Source organism: Apium graveolens, chromosome 3 (genome assembly GCF_009905375.1).
Source record: "Apium graveolens cultivar Ventura chromosome 3, ASM990537v1, whole genome shotgun sequence".
NCBI lineage: Eukaryota > Viridiplantae > Streptophyta > Magnoliopsida > Apiales > Apiaceae > Apium > Apium graveolens.
This window is the reverse complement of record NC_133649.1, coordinates 213,300,056-213,318,829: the sequence shown is the minus strand read 5'-3', so window position 1 is coordinate 213,318,829 and position 18,774 is coordinate 213,300,056. Positions and strand designations below refer to the sequence as shown.

Sequence of the window (18,774 nt, the reverse complement as noted above, 5' to 3'; positions counted from 1 at the left end):
TATTGGAATCTTTGATATCAATAGACCATAATCCCGGAGTTGGTTCCTAATCCAAAAGATTTGAGCACAACAGCTTCCAGCAGCTATGAATTCGGCTTCGTAGTTGATCTGGATACTGAGTGTTGTTTCTTGCTATGCCAGGATACCAACCTTCTTCCAAGACACTGACAGCTTCCTGAAGTACTTTTCTGATCAATCTTAAACCCTAAAAAATCTGAATTTGTATAGCCAACAAGGTCAAAACTTGTACCTTTAGGGTACTAAACACCAAGATTTGGAGTGCCATTAAGATACCTAAAAATTTGTTTAACAGCTATAAGATGAGACTCTTTAGGATCAGCTTGAAACCTAGCACATAAGCATGTTGCAAATATAATATCTGGTCTACTCGCTATAAGATACAATAATGAGCCGATCATACCTCTATAGCTTATGATGTCAACCTTCTTACCAGTTTTGTCATGATCAAGCTTAGAGGATGTTGGTGTTGGAGTCTTTATCGGAGTTGAATCTTCCATATTGTACTTCTTGAAAAGTTCTCTGATATAATTGGATTGATAAATGAATATTCCATCTTTCCTTTGACTCACTTGTAATCTAAGAAAGTAGTACAACTCTCCCATCATGCTCATTTTATAGTTACTCTGCATTAGCTTAAAAAATCTCTTGTAAAGATCATCATTAGTAAAACCAAATATAATGTCATCAACATATACTTGCCCTAATATCATATCAGTTTTATACATTTTATGAAACATAGTTTTATCTATAATACCACAAGTGAAACCATTTTTAAGTAAAAATTCCGAGAGAGTGTCATACCATGTCCTCGGTGCTTGCATGAGTCTATAGAGAGCTTTGAATATAAAGTATACAAAGTTCACCAGATTTGGATCTTCAATACCCGGAGGTTGTTCCACATACACTTTCTCTTCTAATTCCCCATTTAGGAATGCACTCTTCACATCCATTCGATCAACTTTAAAGTCTGAATGTGCTGCGAATGCCAGAAACATCCCTATTGCCTCAAGCCTAGCTACTGGAGCATAGGTTTCATCAAAATCTATACCCTCTTCTTGAGAGTAACCTTTAGTTACTACTATGGCCTTCTTTCTCATTACAATGTCATCTTCATCCAATTTTTTTCTTAATACCAACTTAGTGCCAATCACTATTTTTCCTTTTGGTCGGGGTACCAGCTTCCAAATTTTCTGCCTTTTAAACTGATTGAGTTCTTCTTGCATATCAATAACCCAGTCTGGATCTTCAAGTGCCTCATCCACTTTCTTAGGTTCCATTTCTGAGAGAAAACCTAAAAAGTGACATTCATTCGGTGTGGCACGTCTAGTTCTCACTCTTGTGTCAGGATTACCAATGATCAGCTCAAAAGAATGGTCTTTATTCCTTACACTTTGTCTAGGCAGATAAGATCCGATCTTTCCCCTTGTTCAATATTATGTTGAGTGTGAACTGTAGATCCTCTTCCTGCTCCCCCTGAGTTACTGCCACCATGGCTTGATGATTCTTATCTGTGTGTAATGGTTCTTGTAGAGATTTCTGTATGATATGCATTACCACTACTGCCACCACTTGATTCAGGACCATTATTTCCATGTATAGTAGGTATAACACGAGCAATCTCAGGTTCATCTTCATATAAAGGATCGTCTGAAAGATTCTTAAATTCAGAGATTCAGAATCATTTTCTCTTTGCAGGCATGCCAATTTGGTGTCGTCGAAAGTTACATTAAGGCTTTCAATCTCCTTCTGATCAGCAATCACATAAACCCTGTATGTTTTAGATTCCAGAGAGTAGCCAAGAAATATGCCTTCTTCTTCTTTAGCATCAAACTTTCCCAAATGCTCATTTTCTTCTTTATGCACAAAGCATTTAGCTCCAAATACATGAAAGTATTTCAGTGTTGGTCTTTTGTAAGCCATGATCTCATAAGGAGTCTTGTCATGATCTTTATTACTCAGGGTATGATTCTGAGTGTAACACGCTGTGTTGACTTTTTCAGCCCAGAAGAAGGTAAGAAGTCTTAATTCACTTAGCATAGTCCTTGCTCCTTCAACCAAGGTATCATTCTTCTTTTCTACTGCTCCATTTTGTTGTGGAGTTCTTGGTATTAAATATTGTCTCAAAATACCTTTTTATGTACAGAATTATTAAGAAATGCATTCTTGAATTCTATTTCATTGTATGATCTGATCTTCCTGACAGGTAGTTTCACTTCCGTCTCAATCTTCTTTATATGATCAACAATCATATATGGTGCTTCATCCTTTTATTGTAAGAACAACACTCATATGTACTTTGAGTAGTCATCGACTATCACTAAAGCATATTTCTTTCTTGATAGTGACAGCACATTCACTGGACCAAATAAATCCATGTGAATTAACTATGAGGTTCAGTTATGCTTTTCATTTCCTTGCTTCTGTATGATGTTTTATTTGAAGTCCCTCTTTCACATGCTTCACAGAGTCCTTCTTGACATAATTTCATCTATGGTAAACCTCTCACCAACTCCCTCTTTACGAGTGAGTTCATTGTCTTAGAATTCAAGTGTAAGAGCTTCTCGTACCAAACCAACTTTGTTTCGATGAAGCTTTGTTATGGAAACACCTCATCGCCCCATCACAGGTAGAACTCAAGTCAGCTATGAACATATTATCTTTTCTTACACCCTACAAAGCAAGCTTCTCATCTTTTCTGTGAGAGATCAAACACCTTTCTTATCTGAAATCAACATTGTATCCTTTGTCACAAAATATACTGACGCTCAGAAGATTATACTTTAATCCTTCCACAAGAGAGATGCTTTCAATGATGACATTCCTAATTTCCAAATTATCATATCCCATAGTAAATCCTTTGATTTCATCTCCAAAGATAACTATAGGGTTAGCTTTCTCAACCACACCTGTGAGTAGGGACTTTTCACCCGTCATATGTCTAGAACACTCACTTTTCAGAATCTACGTGCTTTTTTCCTTTCGTACCTTACCATGCAAACACAGATTGATTAAGAAGACTTTGGTACCCAAGCTTTCTTGGGTCCTGAAGGCTTATGAGTAGAAACATGATCAATATTTGATGTAACCTTAACATGCTTAGCTTTCACTTTGAATATTTCATTCTCAATGCTAGTGTTGGCATCTATGTTGTCAGACTAAGAGACATGGGGTACTACAATCTTTTCATGGGAGTGCTCATCACTCATGCTTGTCTTAGTGTCAGTGCAAGTGCTATTAGTTGCATGAAAGGCTTTAAAATACCCATACATGGTAATAAATGCACATGACATACAACCAGCTACACCACAGGCTCATGAAAACTAGGCATTGAAGGCATACTAGAAGATGCAACAGATTCTACTTTAACCTTAGTACATGCATATGTAAGGTGCGCATCAAAATTACATTTATTACAAAATTTTCTAGATGTAGATGAGGAAGATGCAAAATTAGACTTCTTATTCACACCTACCTTGCCATTCATGTTCTTCTTAGACTTAACCTTAACACTCTCATCAGTCTTAGAGTCATCTATGGTATCTGATTTCTTAAGTGTGTCTGGTCCTTGTTTATCCACCTTGTTACCTTGGTCAGTTTTGGGTTTTACCTTACTAACTGAAACCCTTAGATACCTCTACTTTCTCCTTCTTATATCCTCAGCAATCAATTCCTCATTGATTAACAAACTTACTTCATCTAAAGGTTCTGAAACAGGTTCAATGAATAACGAAGATACAACATCCTTATTAACATATGGTACCTTCTCATGGACAAACATATTTGCTCTGATGCACCAACATGTTTCTTACCTTCTAACTTAGAATAGTCAAGTCCTATTGATGTTTTAGACTTAAACCTCTGAATATCTATTATCTCCTTATAAGTCAAAGCTGCATTCTTAAAGTCCTGTAACTTCTTTTCTAAATCAGCAATTTGGATTTTAAGAATGGCTTCTATGTCTGTGTTGCACTAAACCTTATTCTCTAGGAACTCATTTTTCTGCTTAAGGTCTTTTAAGGAAACTATAAGCAATTCTAGTTCTTCATTCCTAGAGTTCAGACTTTCAACTTTAAAACTAAATTATCATTTTCAAGTTTATATGCAAGCATGCTTGTATGAACATTATACAATTCTAAAGTAAGTTCATGCACAGTAGATTTTTATTTAGATTCAGACATATCAATAGTGGTAAGTTCAGGAACCTGAGATGATTGCGGTGATTCCTCTGCAGAGTTTGCCATAAAAGCTAGATTTACATACTCTTCCTCTTCATCTGAATCAGTATCATCCCAGCTTTTTCCTTCAACAATGTATGTTCATCCTTTATTCTTAACCACATATGCATTCAACTTTTATTTTAACTTCTCATTATGTCTCTTCAGATCTTCGTAAGTTTCTTCTTTTTATAGAAATCATTTCTTTTTGCTGCCTTGGGCTTTCTGCATTTAGATGCGAAGTGCCCCAATTCATTGTAGTTGTAACATCTTGTTTTGCTTTTGTCTACCCAGCTTGACTTATACCCTCCTCTGGAGCTTGACCCTGATGAGTAGCTTCCTTTATGAAATCTGCCAGATGAACCCCTTGACTTGAAGTTGGGCTTTCTTCTAATCTAACATGACTAAATTTTGAAGCCATGTAAGTCATTGATTTATCTTCCAACTCTTCAAGTTCCTCCTGAGTATAAAAGTCACTTTCATCTTCCGGCTCACCTTGAGCAATTTAAGCTACAACAATTTTCTGGATTGTCGAGGAGAGTGCAACCTTAGCTTCCGAAGTTTCAAGTTCACGAGTAACAAGTGCAGTAGTTTTTGCAAGTGTCGTACTCTTGCTGTCAACAGAACCAGGGCCATAAATTATAGTTATCTGCTCTTGTTCTAATTCATGGGTTCTCAATTTTCCATAAATCACATCCAGGGGCATAGTAATGAAGTCAAGCCTTTCTCTGATGGATGTGTTCTTCTGTTCCAAGTGAATTGGTAGAGTCAGCATGAACTTCCTGTTAGACTCTCGTATCAGATAACTTTCCCTTGTAACTTCAATTCGCTCAGCAGTCTTGCATATCTTTCAAAGAGAGAAGACAGTGTTTATTCGGGTTGTAGTTTAAACACTTCATATTGAGTTGTCAGGATATCCATTTTGTTTTCTTTGACTTTAGTAGTACCTTTCATTAACAGCTCAATAGTTTCCCACATTTACTTTGCACTATTACATCCTAAGAGTTGATGACTCATATCTTTGTCAATCGATTCCACTATTATTAGTTGAAGACTTGTGTCCAGATTTATCAGCTCATTGTCGGTCTCCGTATATTTGGACGGATCCCTGGGAGTGGATGTTGAAGGAATTCTTACACCGGTAGTAGTAGTCGATTCGGCAACCACTTCCGTTGGAACATTAAGGACCATTCAGTAATATCGCAATATGGATCTGAAGCTTTAATGAACAACATCATCTTTTTCTTTCATAAGTTATAATTTTCTCGATCTAATGGGGGACCTTGATACTTCCAATTCTTTGGTTGTTCATCATCTTGGCGGAATACAATTATTTAAGATTCAAAAATTTCAAGATTGAGAATTTTTAAAAATTCAAAAAATTTAAGAAATTTGTTCAAGAACTTGTTTGATTTGGTTTCTTTCTCCGGATCTTGATTTGTATGTCAAACAACAAGCTCCGATACCAATTGTTAGTCCCAAAGTATCGTAGAAGAGGGGTTAAATACGATACCTACGTTTCAAGTTCTTCGTTAAATGTGCGAAATTAAAATAGACCAAAATAATTCGAGGAATATATTACTTTATTAATATAAACCTTGAGGTTGTTACAGTCTAATCAAATAAATTATTAGTTACAATAAATTCAACATCGTAACAGCATATTTACAAGCTTAATAGATAGAGCCTTCAATGGAGCTTCATTAAAACACAGCTGGTTGTGAGGAAGATAACTGATATGAATTGAACACATTATATTTCATTTTTGTGTAGACTTTTTACGATCAATTACGTGGCTTAATTACAGCCATACTAATTGAATTTGTGTTTATGTAACAATGGATAACCAAAGTCGCCAGTTGTTCCTAGAGTATGTAAAAGCGAAGTCAAGTTGCGCCGGGAGGATAACATATTTCTTGCCTTAAAATTTCCATTCACTTGCGCCATGAGGGAACAACTTCTGTTCCTTGGATATGATCCCAATTGCGTCAAGGGTGATCTTTCAACCACTTGCGCCAAGGGAGGATGTGTTCCTGCCTTAGAATCACACTTCACTTGCGCTAAAGAGTGCAAATTATCCCATACCTTAAAATTTTCTTTAGTGGTGCCTACAAGGGAAATTTTTCCATGCCTAAGAGTTTTCTCCAGTGGCGCTTAGTAGGGAAATTGTTCCATGCCTTAGAATTTTCTCCAGTGACGCCTAGAAGGAAAATTATTCCAGGCCTTAGAATTTTCTCCGGTGGCGCCTATAAGGGAAATTATAGGACTTAAAAGCCTTTTTCTAATCTTCTCAATTCAGCTTAATTCAGACTACTCTTTGATCGACTCTAAGTTATATCATCCTGATTCCTTTTAAATGATTAAGTAAACTCTTTTCTAATGTGCAGATGCTTAGTGCACTGGTCTGGTTCACAAACGACTTGCACTGAATTAGATTTACTCAATCCTTTTTAGAATTCTGGGTCATTCATTGTTCCAATCACCAAAACCCTTGATCTTCAATACTTCAAACCAATACATTTCATTGTCACTGGAAGTCCTTTGATATTTTATTCTTCACGGTGGCTTGAACATATTAATGAACTTTTTTCCATGATCCGGTTACGGACTTGAAGCTTTAATTCCATTTTTTGATTCTTTGTATCTATCTAGTCTTCATCTTTAGGGTTCTTGTGCTTTACAATTAATATTATTTATCTATTTCTGTTTCATGTTGAGTTATAATTCATCGGTATATATTACGTTACATTATGCTTTACGGTTCTTATTATTCAAGAACATAGATTTCTAGCACGACTAATTTGATCTAATATAAATGAAGTGAGTTTTGATAAATGCTTGTGTCTTTTACATTGAATTATTTATTACTAAAAATATATATATATTTGTTTAAGTTCCATAGCAAAAACACAACTCGATTTTCAAGATAGTAAAAATATCAAGAAAATCAAGAAAACACGTTCACCCCTCGGTGTTGCACTCCATACCTAACACGATGTATATTTCAAGTATTTTTATAATTTATATTTATTATATATTATTAAATAATATTTAAAATAATATAAAGTATACCTCCGAACTGTAAAACATCAACATATAAAAAACAATATTTTATTTTTTAAAAATTCAAAAATTTGCATTAAAATTAACATAAAATTTAATATTCTTGACGTTGACTTCATGCATATAATACAATTTTTTATATGAATATTCTAACAAAAAAATTGTTCGACGCCCGTGCGGGGAGCGTGGTCAAAAACTACTAATTTGTATTTAATTTTATAGTCTGTATGCATTGTTATTATGAACATTTTAACTATATCAGAATTTTAGAAGTAGCTGTACCCGTTTAAGCAGATCTTAAAATGAGTAGTTTGTAACAATTTGTTTAAATAAAAATAAGAGTAAAAAAATTTTTGTGTACTTACTCTTTAGGTGTCAGACCACTTCAAATACTATAATTCACTTAAGCTTGTCGTCTATTTTATTTAACTCCGTTACTTTTTTTTTTGAAAAAATAAGTCTTCTTCATTTTATCTTCTTCATGTCTTCTTCCCAGCCCCATTTTCACCATTAACACATATTTGATAAATTAAAACTTGAATATCTCATTCGTTTTTTAACGAAATCATGCATTATAGTAATCAAATTGAATCATATATTATCCTTTATCCATTTATATCATCAAAATCATTAAAGGGTGATATTTTAAATTTCTCGATTTCTTATAAATTTTCATCGAATTTGGGGGTTTCATTTTCAATCATTTTTCATGAAAGATGATGTTATGAATAGCTTTATCTCGTTGTTTACTATCGATTCATGTATATATATGTGTTTTTGGATTGCGAAATCGATAATCGGGGTTGAGGATTTTCTTCGAGATATGTTTAGATTTTTGGTCGATTGGTTTGACGTATGTTGCTAATAATGGGTTTAATAGATTGGCAGGATTCATAGTTTTATTTTTTGACATCAATCATAATATTTTGTTGTATTTTGATTAATTCAAGTTTTGACCAGAAAAAAGTTTGATTTTAACCGGGGATTGAGCGGAGTTGATTGAACGTTCATTCGTAGTTATCGGAGTAGTTACATGTGAGTGTAAAGTGTGTTCTGATTATGTTTGGTGTGAAAAAACGTGATGAACCATATTGTTTTGGTTGGATTGAAGGTCGTTGGCGGTGGCCGAAATCCAGGCTTCTCATATTACGGTGAACCTTGTTCTTCAAATGAAGATGATGAAGTGCAAGTTATTGTTTTACCCAAGTTATTGTTTTACCCCTGCAAATATTAACGGAGTTTGACGGAACAGACGAGAAGCAACACTTTATAAATAAATAGTACTCATGAATTGTAGTATCTCAAGTGATCTAACACCTAAACTGTACGTACACAAAGTGCTTTATACTCTAAAATAATTATTTGTGTTTTATTTCAAAGAACTTGATGTTTCAAAGCATAATTACAAAAATAGGCCAATTTTTTTAAAATTGCCGATAAATTAGTAAAAATATTTATACGATTTTTTAAAAATCACCCGATAAATCGTAAATCGATATTTCAGCCGAATAGTTTCGATTTTTTCTTATCCAAAAGACTTGAGGTGACTCAAGCCTTTTTAAGATATTCACTTGATTAAAAATTTACTAATTCTATAACTAACATACAATACATACTCATATAACTCCCGTATAGACAATTTTTTCTTATCCCAAAATGTGTTTTCACTAACCTCCGTAATGCGCAAATTAGAAATACAGAGAAGTACTCTTATTTAAAACATTCAATCGTAGTGGGAATATAACACTGCTGGTAATTCTTTACTGCAAGGCCGCAATTTTTTTTTTGTAGAATATAGAAATTTACACTGGAAAAAGTGATGGAGAAAAAAAGAGACAACCTTAAGATGGGAAAAAAAAAATATAAAGCAACTAACTTTAATCTAGATCACATCTATAAATTATCATTGTCCTTGTACATGGTACCGGTCACCATAAGATTCAATATTCAGAAAGGGAACGTAAGAAAGTTCCAACTCGTATGATAGGTACTTCAGATGATATATGGAGAACAATAATAGGTGTAACTTGTAGCTACTTGCGGTCTACTCTACATAGTTTCAGAGCAACCGTGATAGATGTTTGTTGCAGTTGAAGATGCGCTGGTGTGCTTTGCTGATAAACGATATGTTCATCAGCATGCGAGTCCTCAAGTAAGCATAATCTAAATCCAGTTACGCAAAAGTGAATAGAGGTAACGAAAGTCTGATAGTCCGTCCTGAAAATATTATAAGCCATCACACTAATGAGTCGAGCTTTCTATCAGATAAACTTTGCCGCTTGGGAAGCAATTTAAGCAACTTGATCAGCTCATATGTACGTGTATCTTGACCAGAGTAGAGGCAAAGTTCAAGTGGGGTTAAACCTTCCTGAAAAGAAAATAAGTACATATTTTAACATTTAGAAATTAGTTTACACCAGTTGCTTCCACTTTAGCAGGCTCGCAGCAACTAATAAATTTCAACAATAATAATAGAATATGATGCAACTGCACTATACCAAAGTCACAAGCTATGTACAAGTAATATGTGGTGCTTTACCATTATAGGTGATACTTGCTCTACTATGACAGGTCCATTAAAAAATTATACAAAGTTCTGATTAATATAAACAGCACATGTTCAGAAATGGCAGCATAAGGGAGCTTCGAGAAAAAAAATAGAGAGCCAGACACCATTGAAGAGAAAATTTTAAGAGCCAGAAACTCTAATTAACTGCTCCAAACAACAAATGAAACAGACAAGTACCCGGTTCTTTAACGTCTTGTCAGCTCCCTTTTTTAACAAAAGCCTCACAATATCTGTCCTGCGGGACTGTACAGCCAGATGTAATGGCGTCCAACCATACTGCAAAGATCGCAAGAAGGCACTCATTAAATCACAGGTATGTTCATGCACATATTACTTAACGGTGGATATAGAAAAGCTATCGATAGTTACATTGTCCTGGAGGTTAATATCAACATTGTATAGGATCAGAATTTTTATCATCTGGCTTGATGCAGTGCGTACAGCATAATGCATAAGTGTAGCCCCCTCCTGACCAACCATGAAATCGTAAGTTTGAAACAATAATAGCTAAACAAAAACAAGGCTATGCAAACAATTCTAGTCAATCGATGCAGAACCAGTATGGTTTGTATTCTATTCCACATTCAATGAGTACTATTAGTGATTAACTTGATTTACAATAGTGTAGTTTCTAAAATTATAAAATATAGAGTCTCTATCAAAAGATAATAGTCGATGAAGAACTAACACTATGTCAAGTAGAGCATAAATTTGACCAGTAGAAAGATAAAAGAGCCTCACATGTAATTATTACACTAGTTTTTATGAGTCAAATGCGATAACAAAACAGCTAACCTTTGGGGTGAACAAAATAATGGGAAAAATATTTACAGAGAAAAACTATAAAACCAAATCCTGGTATAAATATATTCAAGGTGACCACTCCTTCAAACAGTTCAACACTATGAAATCAAAATGCAAGTATATGACTTAGTATTATTCAGCAGAGGCAAACAATGAAAGTATTTAGTCAGTACGCACTCACTTCATCTCGAACAAAAGGATTAGCTGATTCTCTGAGAAGAATATTAAATATAGCTTGCTTTTTGCCAAGTATTGCTCTGTGGATCGCAGTCAAACCAGTCTGTGACAAGATAATAAATCAGGGCTTAGAACATGCAGTAAAATCCTGAAATTTAATATCCAGTATTTTGATAGTGTCTGTGAAAACACAAAGCATAAGGTAATGATGTAGAAAATAAAATATGTACAATAATGAAATCTTGATTCCTACAGACCTTGTCAGGAACATTGATCTCAACGTTATGCTTCAACAACTCAGTTAGAAGGTAAAATTCTCCAGATGCGGCAAGTGTATGTAGAGGCTGCCATTTCCCCTGAAACAATTCCATAAACTCATAAAGTACAATGCAAGCCTGGATACCAGATTGGCAAGTAAAAGTCCTTAATTTATATTCCACAATTAAAAAATGAGGTAAAAAGGGGCTAGTTGTCTATCGACTTTCAGATATGTGTTTGTCGTTCTACTGGGAGGAGAAGGGGGAAAAAGTCCAGAAGTCACACAACATCTAAACAGTCAACAGGTAGCAGTAACCCCTTAAAAGCCAATTATATCACATATTTACTAGAAAGTGTTTAATAACAAAGTAGCAATAACTCTGACTGTGAGAGAACACATTTTGAGTTGCACTTACAGAAGTAGCAGATGCCAAATCAGGAACCCGCCTATTCAGTAGGAATCTTTCCTCCTTTGTGAAAAGCTTACGAGGACCTACTCGTTTTGAAGAAATAAATAACAAAAATAAGCCTCAGAGCCTATACAAACTATAGGTTAAGAGAAGAAAAGTAAGTGATAAAGCAAATCAACCAAGTAAAATGATAATGGCTAAAAAAAGTAGAAACCGTTTCGGTTTTTAAGGGATGTAGTCTAGCTTAAAAGTCTACAACTACATTTATGTATACCATGCTTATTACGATATTTAATGTAAAATAACAAAGAAACACACATAACATTAAGAACCTGAAGGTAAAAGCATCACTTGCTAATTTTCAAATGATATAATTACATCAAAGTGGCTCAATTGCCAGTTTACAAAATCTAACACTTAGGAGTTGACAAGTAAATTAATATTTCCTTTTAAAGTTTAAACTAGTACGGGTTTCAGGTATGAACTAAATGTTGCTAAAATCCCATACATAGGACCAAACAACGAAGCTTAAAGATAAGATATCCAAATTTGCCAATTTGGAACAGGGTGAACAACATGGGCTCTTTTAGCATATGAAGCTAAACCTGCAGTTGCAACTTCTTTTGTGCCCTCACAACTTGAACCTAGATGCCTAGCTGTTAGGAAAACCGCAACCTAATGAATCATAGCTTCTATAGCAATGGACCAAGAAACAACACAAAATGAAGATGCAAAAGTATCCTCTTTGGCTGAAACAACACAAATGAAGATGCAAAAGTAATATCTTTAGCTAAGCCCTGTTTATTCACAGAAGATGCAAGACACTTCAAGATTGATTGAATGCTTCATTATTTACAGCATACGTTTATAAGTAGCAAAAAGTTATTGTCCTTCAACGAAACGAACATTACATGCATCAGATTTAAGACTTATGCTTGGGAAATAGACATTGTCTGATGCAGAATGAAGGACAAGATACAGCTACAATATTGGATACTGCCATGGTTTAACTGGTGTCAGGTTAAGATGGTAAATAAAGCCCATGGACAAAATCATGTAATCGGAGACTAAAACACGTAGAAGACATGGTAATTTTTTTCATACATTAAACAAAGAATTAGCAAAAAGTATTGAAATATTATAAGCTGCAGCAAAATTACCATCTGGATTCTTGGGAGCAGAATCAGGATCATAATCCCTGCTTTTCAAAAACTCGGAAACATCATCCAAGTTGCCACGATACACATCCATCCTAGGATTCCTCGGCTTAGCTCTTCCGCCAGTCACAACCAACCTATCATCTCTCTCCCTACTCAATTTCTCATCATCACTCCCATCACCCACAATATCATTATCCAAAACATTACCATTATCCGAAAAAGTAGGATTATCCAGAACCACCGGCCTCAACTGAGCAAGCTTAGCATTCCTATAAACCACATACTCATTCTCCAACTCATCATTACTTTTAATAGGCTTAAGCAAATCTTTCCTCTTCCCCAATTTACTACCAAATTGAAGTTGTTGTGCTAGCTTTCTTCTTTGTTGCTTAGTAATATTATAAGCTTGTTGGGCATCTTTCCAATCCTCAGGAATTAAATTTTGAGGTTCAATTTGGGGTTTAACAAGATGGGTATTTTTAGTAAGGGGTTTATCAAGAAAAGAAGAGGGGTTATGAAGATTAGGGTCTTCGAAAATACCCTCTTCGAAAACAAGACAATCTCCAATGACATGTTCTTCTTCATCTTCGTAATCTTCTTGGTAATTGTAGGGTGAATCTTGACATTGATGAAGAGATTGAGATAGAGAAATGGAGAATCTTGATAAATGGGTTGGAGAGAAAAGTGAAATGTTGGGAAAGAAAGTGGGGGGTAATTGTGGAAAAGAAGTTTTGGGGTTGAGTGGTTGTAGGAGAAAGAGAGGACTGAGCAAGGAGGAGGAGCAAGAGGACATTGACATTGTATGTATATGTGTATGTACCAGTACTACCAGTAGTATACTTTTTATTACCTTTATCTAGTCTAGACCAGTCTTTTTAGGGTGAGCGCCTTTGATCCCGTGTAAGTGAGAATAAACTCTTAACCACCATAGTCTAGATTAGTCTAAAAAACATATAATATGCTTTTTTATTAATAAAATTGGATTGGATTGCATAAATAAATAGAGTAATGCCCCTTTTGTAGTTCTGTTTGTCACACAAAAAGATGCACAAACTGACGTCTAGAGAAGAGACAATGATGAACTTGAGTGACCAGAATGGTGGCAGCAACAGCGTTAAGCTTCCACAAGTGACTGCAGTGAAGTTCAGGCGGATGACAGCGGTGATTCCAGGTGCTTTTTCTGCTTTCTTTCTTTCTTGATCCGATCCTTTCCTTGTTATTGTTAATGATTGAGGCTCCAATTTTTTGTGATCATTTGCGTTTTGTAGTGCTCAGTTGATTGTGTTTAGGGTTCTTACTTGAAAATTAGGTTTCCCAAACGGGTCGGGTATGTAATTAGGGTTTAGAATTTGTGAATTTAGGTTGTGAATTGTGATTGGTTAATTGGGCAGTTTTTTTTTGTTAGTGACTTTTCTGGTGGGCATTGATAGTGATAGTTATTAAGAGATGACAGCGGCATGAAAAATCGGGGAATAAATAGGGGAAAACGGCTATAAATAGTGACAGTTAAAACCAAGAAATCGGCCAATTTGATGCAGGACAATAATTTATAATGCTATAAATTGCATAGAGAACAATCCATATTATTATTCTTAAGAAAAAATGTATAGCAGGCTAATAAGAAAATCCCCGTGATATAAGTCTAACAGTAAAACAAATCAATAATATAATGTCTAGAAATAAAAAAACTACTACTGATCCCTATCCATTACAACACTCATTTTTTCAATCTTCCTGGAATTGTTTTTTAAAACTTCAATTGTTTCGGTCCTCGCCTTCTTTGTCCTATTAGTTGTCGGGGCAGTTTGATGAGTATGTGGATTAGGAGTGCTCTCGTCTTCCGTGCTTAAATCATGGACTTTCTCCTCTTCTAAGTCCTTGTCTTCCTCTTTATTTCTTCCAATTAATCTACAATTTTTATTAATAAGGAAAACACAATAGTAATTGGAACCAAATTTTAGTTATCACTAGATTTAATTAATTGATTTCGTCGAGTTCCATTTCCTGCAACTACATAATTTTACAATATTTATATTTTTCATTTCACTTCTTTGAATTCACCCCGGTTAGATTCCATTTTTTTTGCCAAAATGAAACTGATTTCATTAAATCAAGTCGTTCATCAATACATCAATGAACCCCGGGTTGTTATCAGACACCCGCCAAATACGATCAGCTATAGAATAGGTAGCCTTAGCTAAGAAATCAGCTACAAAATTAACACACACATTCCTATCACCTAGCTCGTCCAGAAGTCTCATACACTTAATTAGCAAAAAATAAAAGGTCTCTTACACTCCGTAATCAGCCTCCCAAAATAAGACAGGGGAATTTCGTTGCTCCTCAACGCCTGCACTCCGACTAAGCAATCTGTTTCCACTACTACATTACTGTATTGGATGCGTCTTGATCCAGCTTAGTGCTTCTCGCACTCCTATGGCCTCTGAGTTTTTCGGAGTTATATTTCCCATGGAGCACTTCGATCTAGCATGAATCACTTCACCTTCATGGTTTCTTGCTACTAGGGAATAGCTATATCAATTTGAAGATTGAAAAATTGCAGCGTCAGAATTAATCTTAACCATATTCACCTGTGGTATCGTCCAGTGCTCAAGTCCATCCGCTTTGGTCATATGACCAAGGAAATTATCGAATGTATTATCTTGAGCATGTTGCCATTGGTTAAGAGCCACTTTTGCTGAGACTGCAACTTCTGCTGCTTCTGCACCACGTTGATTCCATACCAAATCATTCCTACATTTCCAGAAAGCAAAACTTTCGCCCGCAAAGCATTGCTGCTTCCTGTCTCTTTTTGATGTCCCAATTGTTATATGTGCTTGAAAACCAGTCACCGAAAGAAATTTGAGAATCACCAGTATTGACTCCTTGTGACTGAATCCAGCAATTTCTAGCAAAAGAACGGGTTAGAAGGGCATGGGTAATTGTTTCTGGTTCCAGTAGATATTGTGGGCACATCGAGTCTATATTGACACGTTTAGACTGTAATTGAACTTTAGTAGGTAAACAACCCGTTGCTGCACGCCAGAACAGATGTTTCACCTTGGGAGGAATCTTCAATGTCCAAAGTCTTTTCCAGCATCTTTCACCAGCATTGACATCAGCCAAGTTCTTCTGTTCTTGCAACATCACATAAGCCGATTCAACTGAGTAATTACCCAGCCTTTCTCGTTTCCAAAACCACACATCCTGCTCATTGTGACTTAGAGGGATCGATAGAATAAAATTAACATCTCTTTGATAAAAATGTCATGCAATTAATCCACATCCCATTCATTCGCGCTTGTAACTGAAAGAGATGAGACAGATCCGCCTTCAATAGCTTGGTGCACAGTAGTTATATAGGCATTGTGAGTATCTGGAAGCCAAGGGTCATCCGAGATACTGATAGTTTCACTTGAACCCACCCTGCAAATAACCCCCTCTGATCAAGTGCTGGGCTTCCTACACGCCCCTCCAAATAAAACTCAGACTACCTCCTAGTTTAGCATTCAGGAAGTTAGTCTGGGGATAGTAGCGAGTCTGGGGTTAGATTCCCTTAGTTACATAATTAAATAATATTTATTTTTTCTATAATTGCATCCTATTTTCAAGTTCAATTTTCTACAACTACATATTTAAATAAGATTTATTAACTAAACTTATTTTAATATTTATATTTAATCTCAGCCCGTGCAAAGCATAAGTAGTTGCATACCAAACAACCTCTTAATATTTAATTCCGTCCTAGTTTTTGACAAGGGGCCCTAAACCGTTTTTCAAGTGAATGAGAGTTGAAAATAATTCTACTTCAGTCTCGTATATGCATCTTCATATTGGTCTCCATAGATAACTCATCATTTTAGGATTTAGTAAAGCAACTAGCAGTTGTAACTTGATAGATCTGTTAATTTATGCAGATACAGAACCAAAAAATCCTGTATATTCTTTGCTCTCTCATCCCGTGCATGAGAATTTGGTATCAACAATTGTTGAGGTAATTTCTATACTTGTTTGGTTACGATTGTGATGTTGTGATTGTAACTTAATTTTCTTCATTCTGTTGTGGCGAATTTTTTGGCAGTCAGCTTTTTAATTATACTTCATTGCTATGCAGATTTCAGATAGAAATGGGATTGTACCTGATAAAATTCTGCATGAAATTCTTCGAAATGGTGATGCAGCCCAGAAATATAATCAGGAATTAAAAATTAAAATGATTGACAATTGGATTCTTCTTGATAATGTAGACAAAGGGAGCGGTGCATATGATAGAGCCCCTATAAAAGCTCTGAATAAAAACTTTAAGAGATCTAAGAAGCACATGTCTATGAAGCAACATAAAATATTTGGATCACTCGCCTTGCCTGATGATTCATCCAAGTATGTTCCATTTATTTCGCCAAGTACATGATTACCCCACCTATGTTGATATTTGTGAACAGTAGTAGTATTATTCTTTTCAGTATTTAATGGTTTCACGAGTCCTATCACTATCAGCTTAGATGTATTATACCACGTAGGTTTCTACTTGCTACTGCATATCTTTGATATGTTTTAACAAATAATTATGTAATGTATTATTTTCTAAAACAAGGTTTTTTAAGAAGCTATGAATACATCAAATTTCCATATCTTTTCTCTATACATATGTATCACTATGTATACATGTGTGTGAGTACATAGTATTACGATATTAGGCATTCTAGAATTCGGCATTGATAATTTGATACTCAAAGTTTTTTTGTAGTTTGACTTTTGGCTTTCTTTTTTGGTTGCAGCTGTGAGATCTGTAAACCAATGCATGATATGTGGAAAGGTTACATAACTCAACTTCTTAAAAATGCCGAGTAATTGTTGTTGCCTTCTGTACTTGTTCAGCGATGCTTGTGCAGTTTTACCTCTGTGATATCATAGCTACTGTATCTGTCATCTTGCAGGAATAATCAGTTTGCACAATGTCTTCTCAGGGCAGACCTGCATGGTGCAAGTATTATGGGTAAGATGCACACGCTTTTAGTATTTGGAACTGAAATATTATGTTATAACATTCCCAACACTACTAGTTAACCTTGTAGCCATACGACAAAGGTGACTTTGTCACCAGATTAAATATTCCCTGTAATTTCCTGATACGCACACAGGTTAGTCGTATAGACATACATATGTATATCTTGATGATTTTTTTTTCTTTTGATCTTTGGCAGTTGTTCAGAGTAAAATAGTCTCTGTCATTGGAGTAAGTGGTATTATGATTCAGGAAACTGCAGAAACATTTTCATTAATTTCAGCAGACAGCAAGTTACACAGTAATACGTCTCTGCATCAATGATAAGCATCAATTCATCAAATTGAGCACCCTGCCACTTTGCATTCACTACAATTCATGACTCGTTGATGAGGTAGAAAATGAACACAATGTTGATGCCTGGTTAGATGCTAAAAGACATAGTTCACATTAAAAATGACATAGCTTTGTTTAAAGAAGAAGAAGAATATCTCACTTCTTTAGTGTCAAATGCTAAATATATTTTTTGCTCAAAAGGTCTGGAAGTCATGAATCATGTCCTACAGTGCGAAAGCTATCACTTCTGCGTTGGGAACTCATAAAACCACCTCCAAGACATGAATCCAAATGCCTGATACTTCTATCTAATAACATGCCTGTCATCTGTAGCAATGCAATCTCATTACTTACAGGACCTAATGAATTCTTTAACCAGGATTTTTATATTCCTATATATTTTATTTGAAAATTCATCTCAGAGCAATTTTTTTAATTTTATGTAATATTAAGTTATTCACTCTACAAATAAGTCAAAAATTAAACATTTGTAGAATTTCAAGCTGATAACGCAATGAAAAAAGTCTCAAAATAATGGAGTTGCCTCAATTAGAAATTGTTTTAAATAGAAGTTTAGGAAATTTATATCTAGAGATTAAAATAGGAAAAATGCTAATTGAAATCAAAACAATTTCAAGATATCACGTGACATATGTTGTGATTGATCATCATACAATTAATAAGATGGACTTTCGTTCATGTCAATCTCATGAATTAAAATAATCTAAAATTATACATAACTCATGTTATATCATTT

The 18,774-nt window shown here is 34.9% G+C and overlaps 2 protein-coding genes across 2 annotated transcripts; one reads left to right on the top strand and one right to left on the bottom strand.

Annotated features, from left to right (window-relative positions):
* Window positions 1-9,159: 9,159 nt before the first annotated feature.
* On the bottom strand, window positions 9,160-13,475 carry LOC141713075 (ankyrin repeat domain-containing protein, chloroplastic). The gene is made up of 7 exons (XM_074516308.1): window positions 12,677-13,475; window positions 11,523-11,599; window positions 11,106-11,204; window positions 10,853-10,951; window positions 10,237-10,335; window positions 10,045-10,143; window positions 9,160-9,666 (listed from the first exon to the last, which is right to left on the bottom strand). Exons 1-7 carry the CDS (start codon window positions 13,473-13,475, stop codon window positions 9,535-9,537), a joined length of 1,404 nt encoding a protein of 467 aa, XP_074372409.1. The 3' UTR covers window positions 9,160-9,534.
* A 237-nt stretch (window positions 13,476-13,712) lies between these two features.
* Window positions 13,713-18,435, top strand: LOC141713076 (ribonuclease MRP protein subunit POP4-like). Its single transcript, XM_074516309.1, has 6 exons — window positions 13,713-13,847; window positions 16,594-16,670; window positions 16,791-17,056; window positions 17,455-17,523; window positions 17,614-17,672; window positions 17,881-18,435. The coding sequence occupies exons 1-6, from the start codon at window positions 13,721-13,723 to the stop codon at window positions 18,003-18,005; spliced, it is 723 nt and encodes a 240-aa protein (XP_074372410.1). The 5' UTR covers window positions 13,713-13,720; the 3' UTR covers window positions 18,006-18,435.
* Window positions 18,436-18,774: the final 339 nt, after the last annotated feature.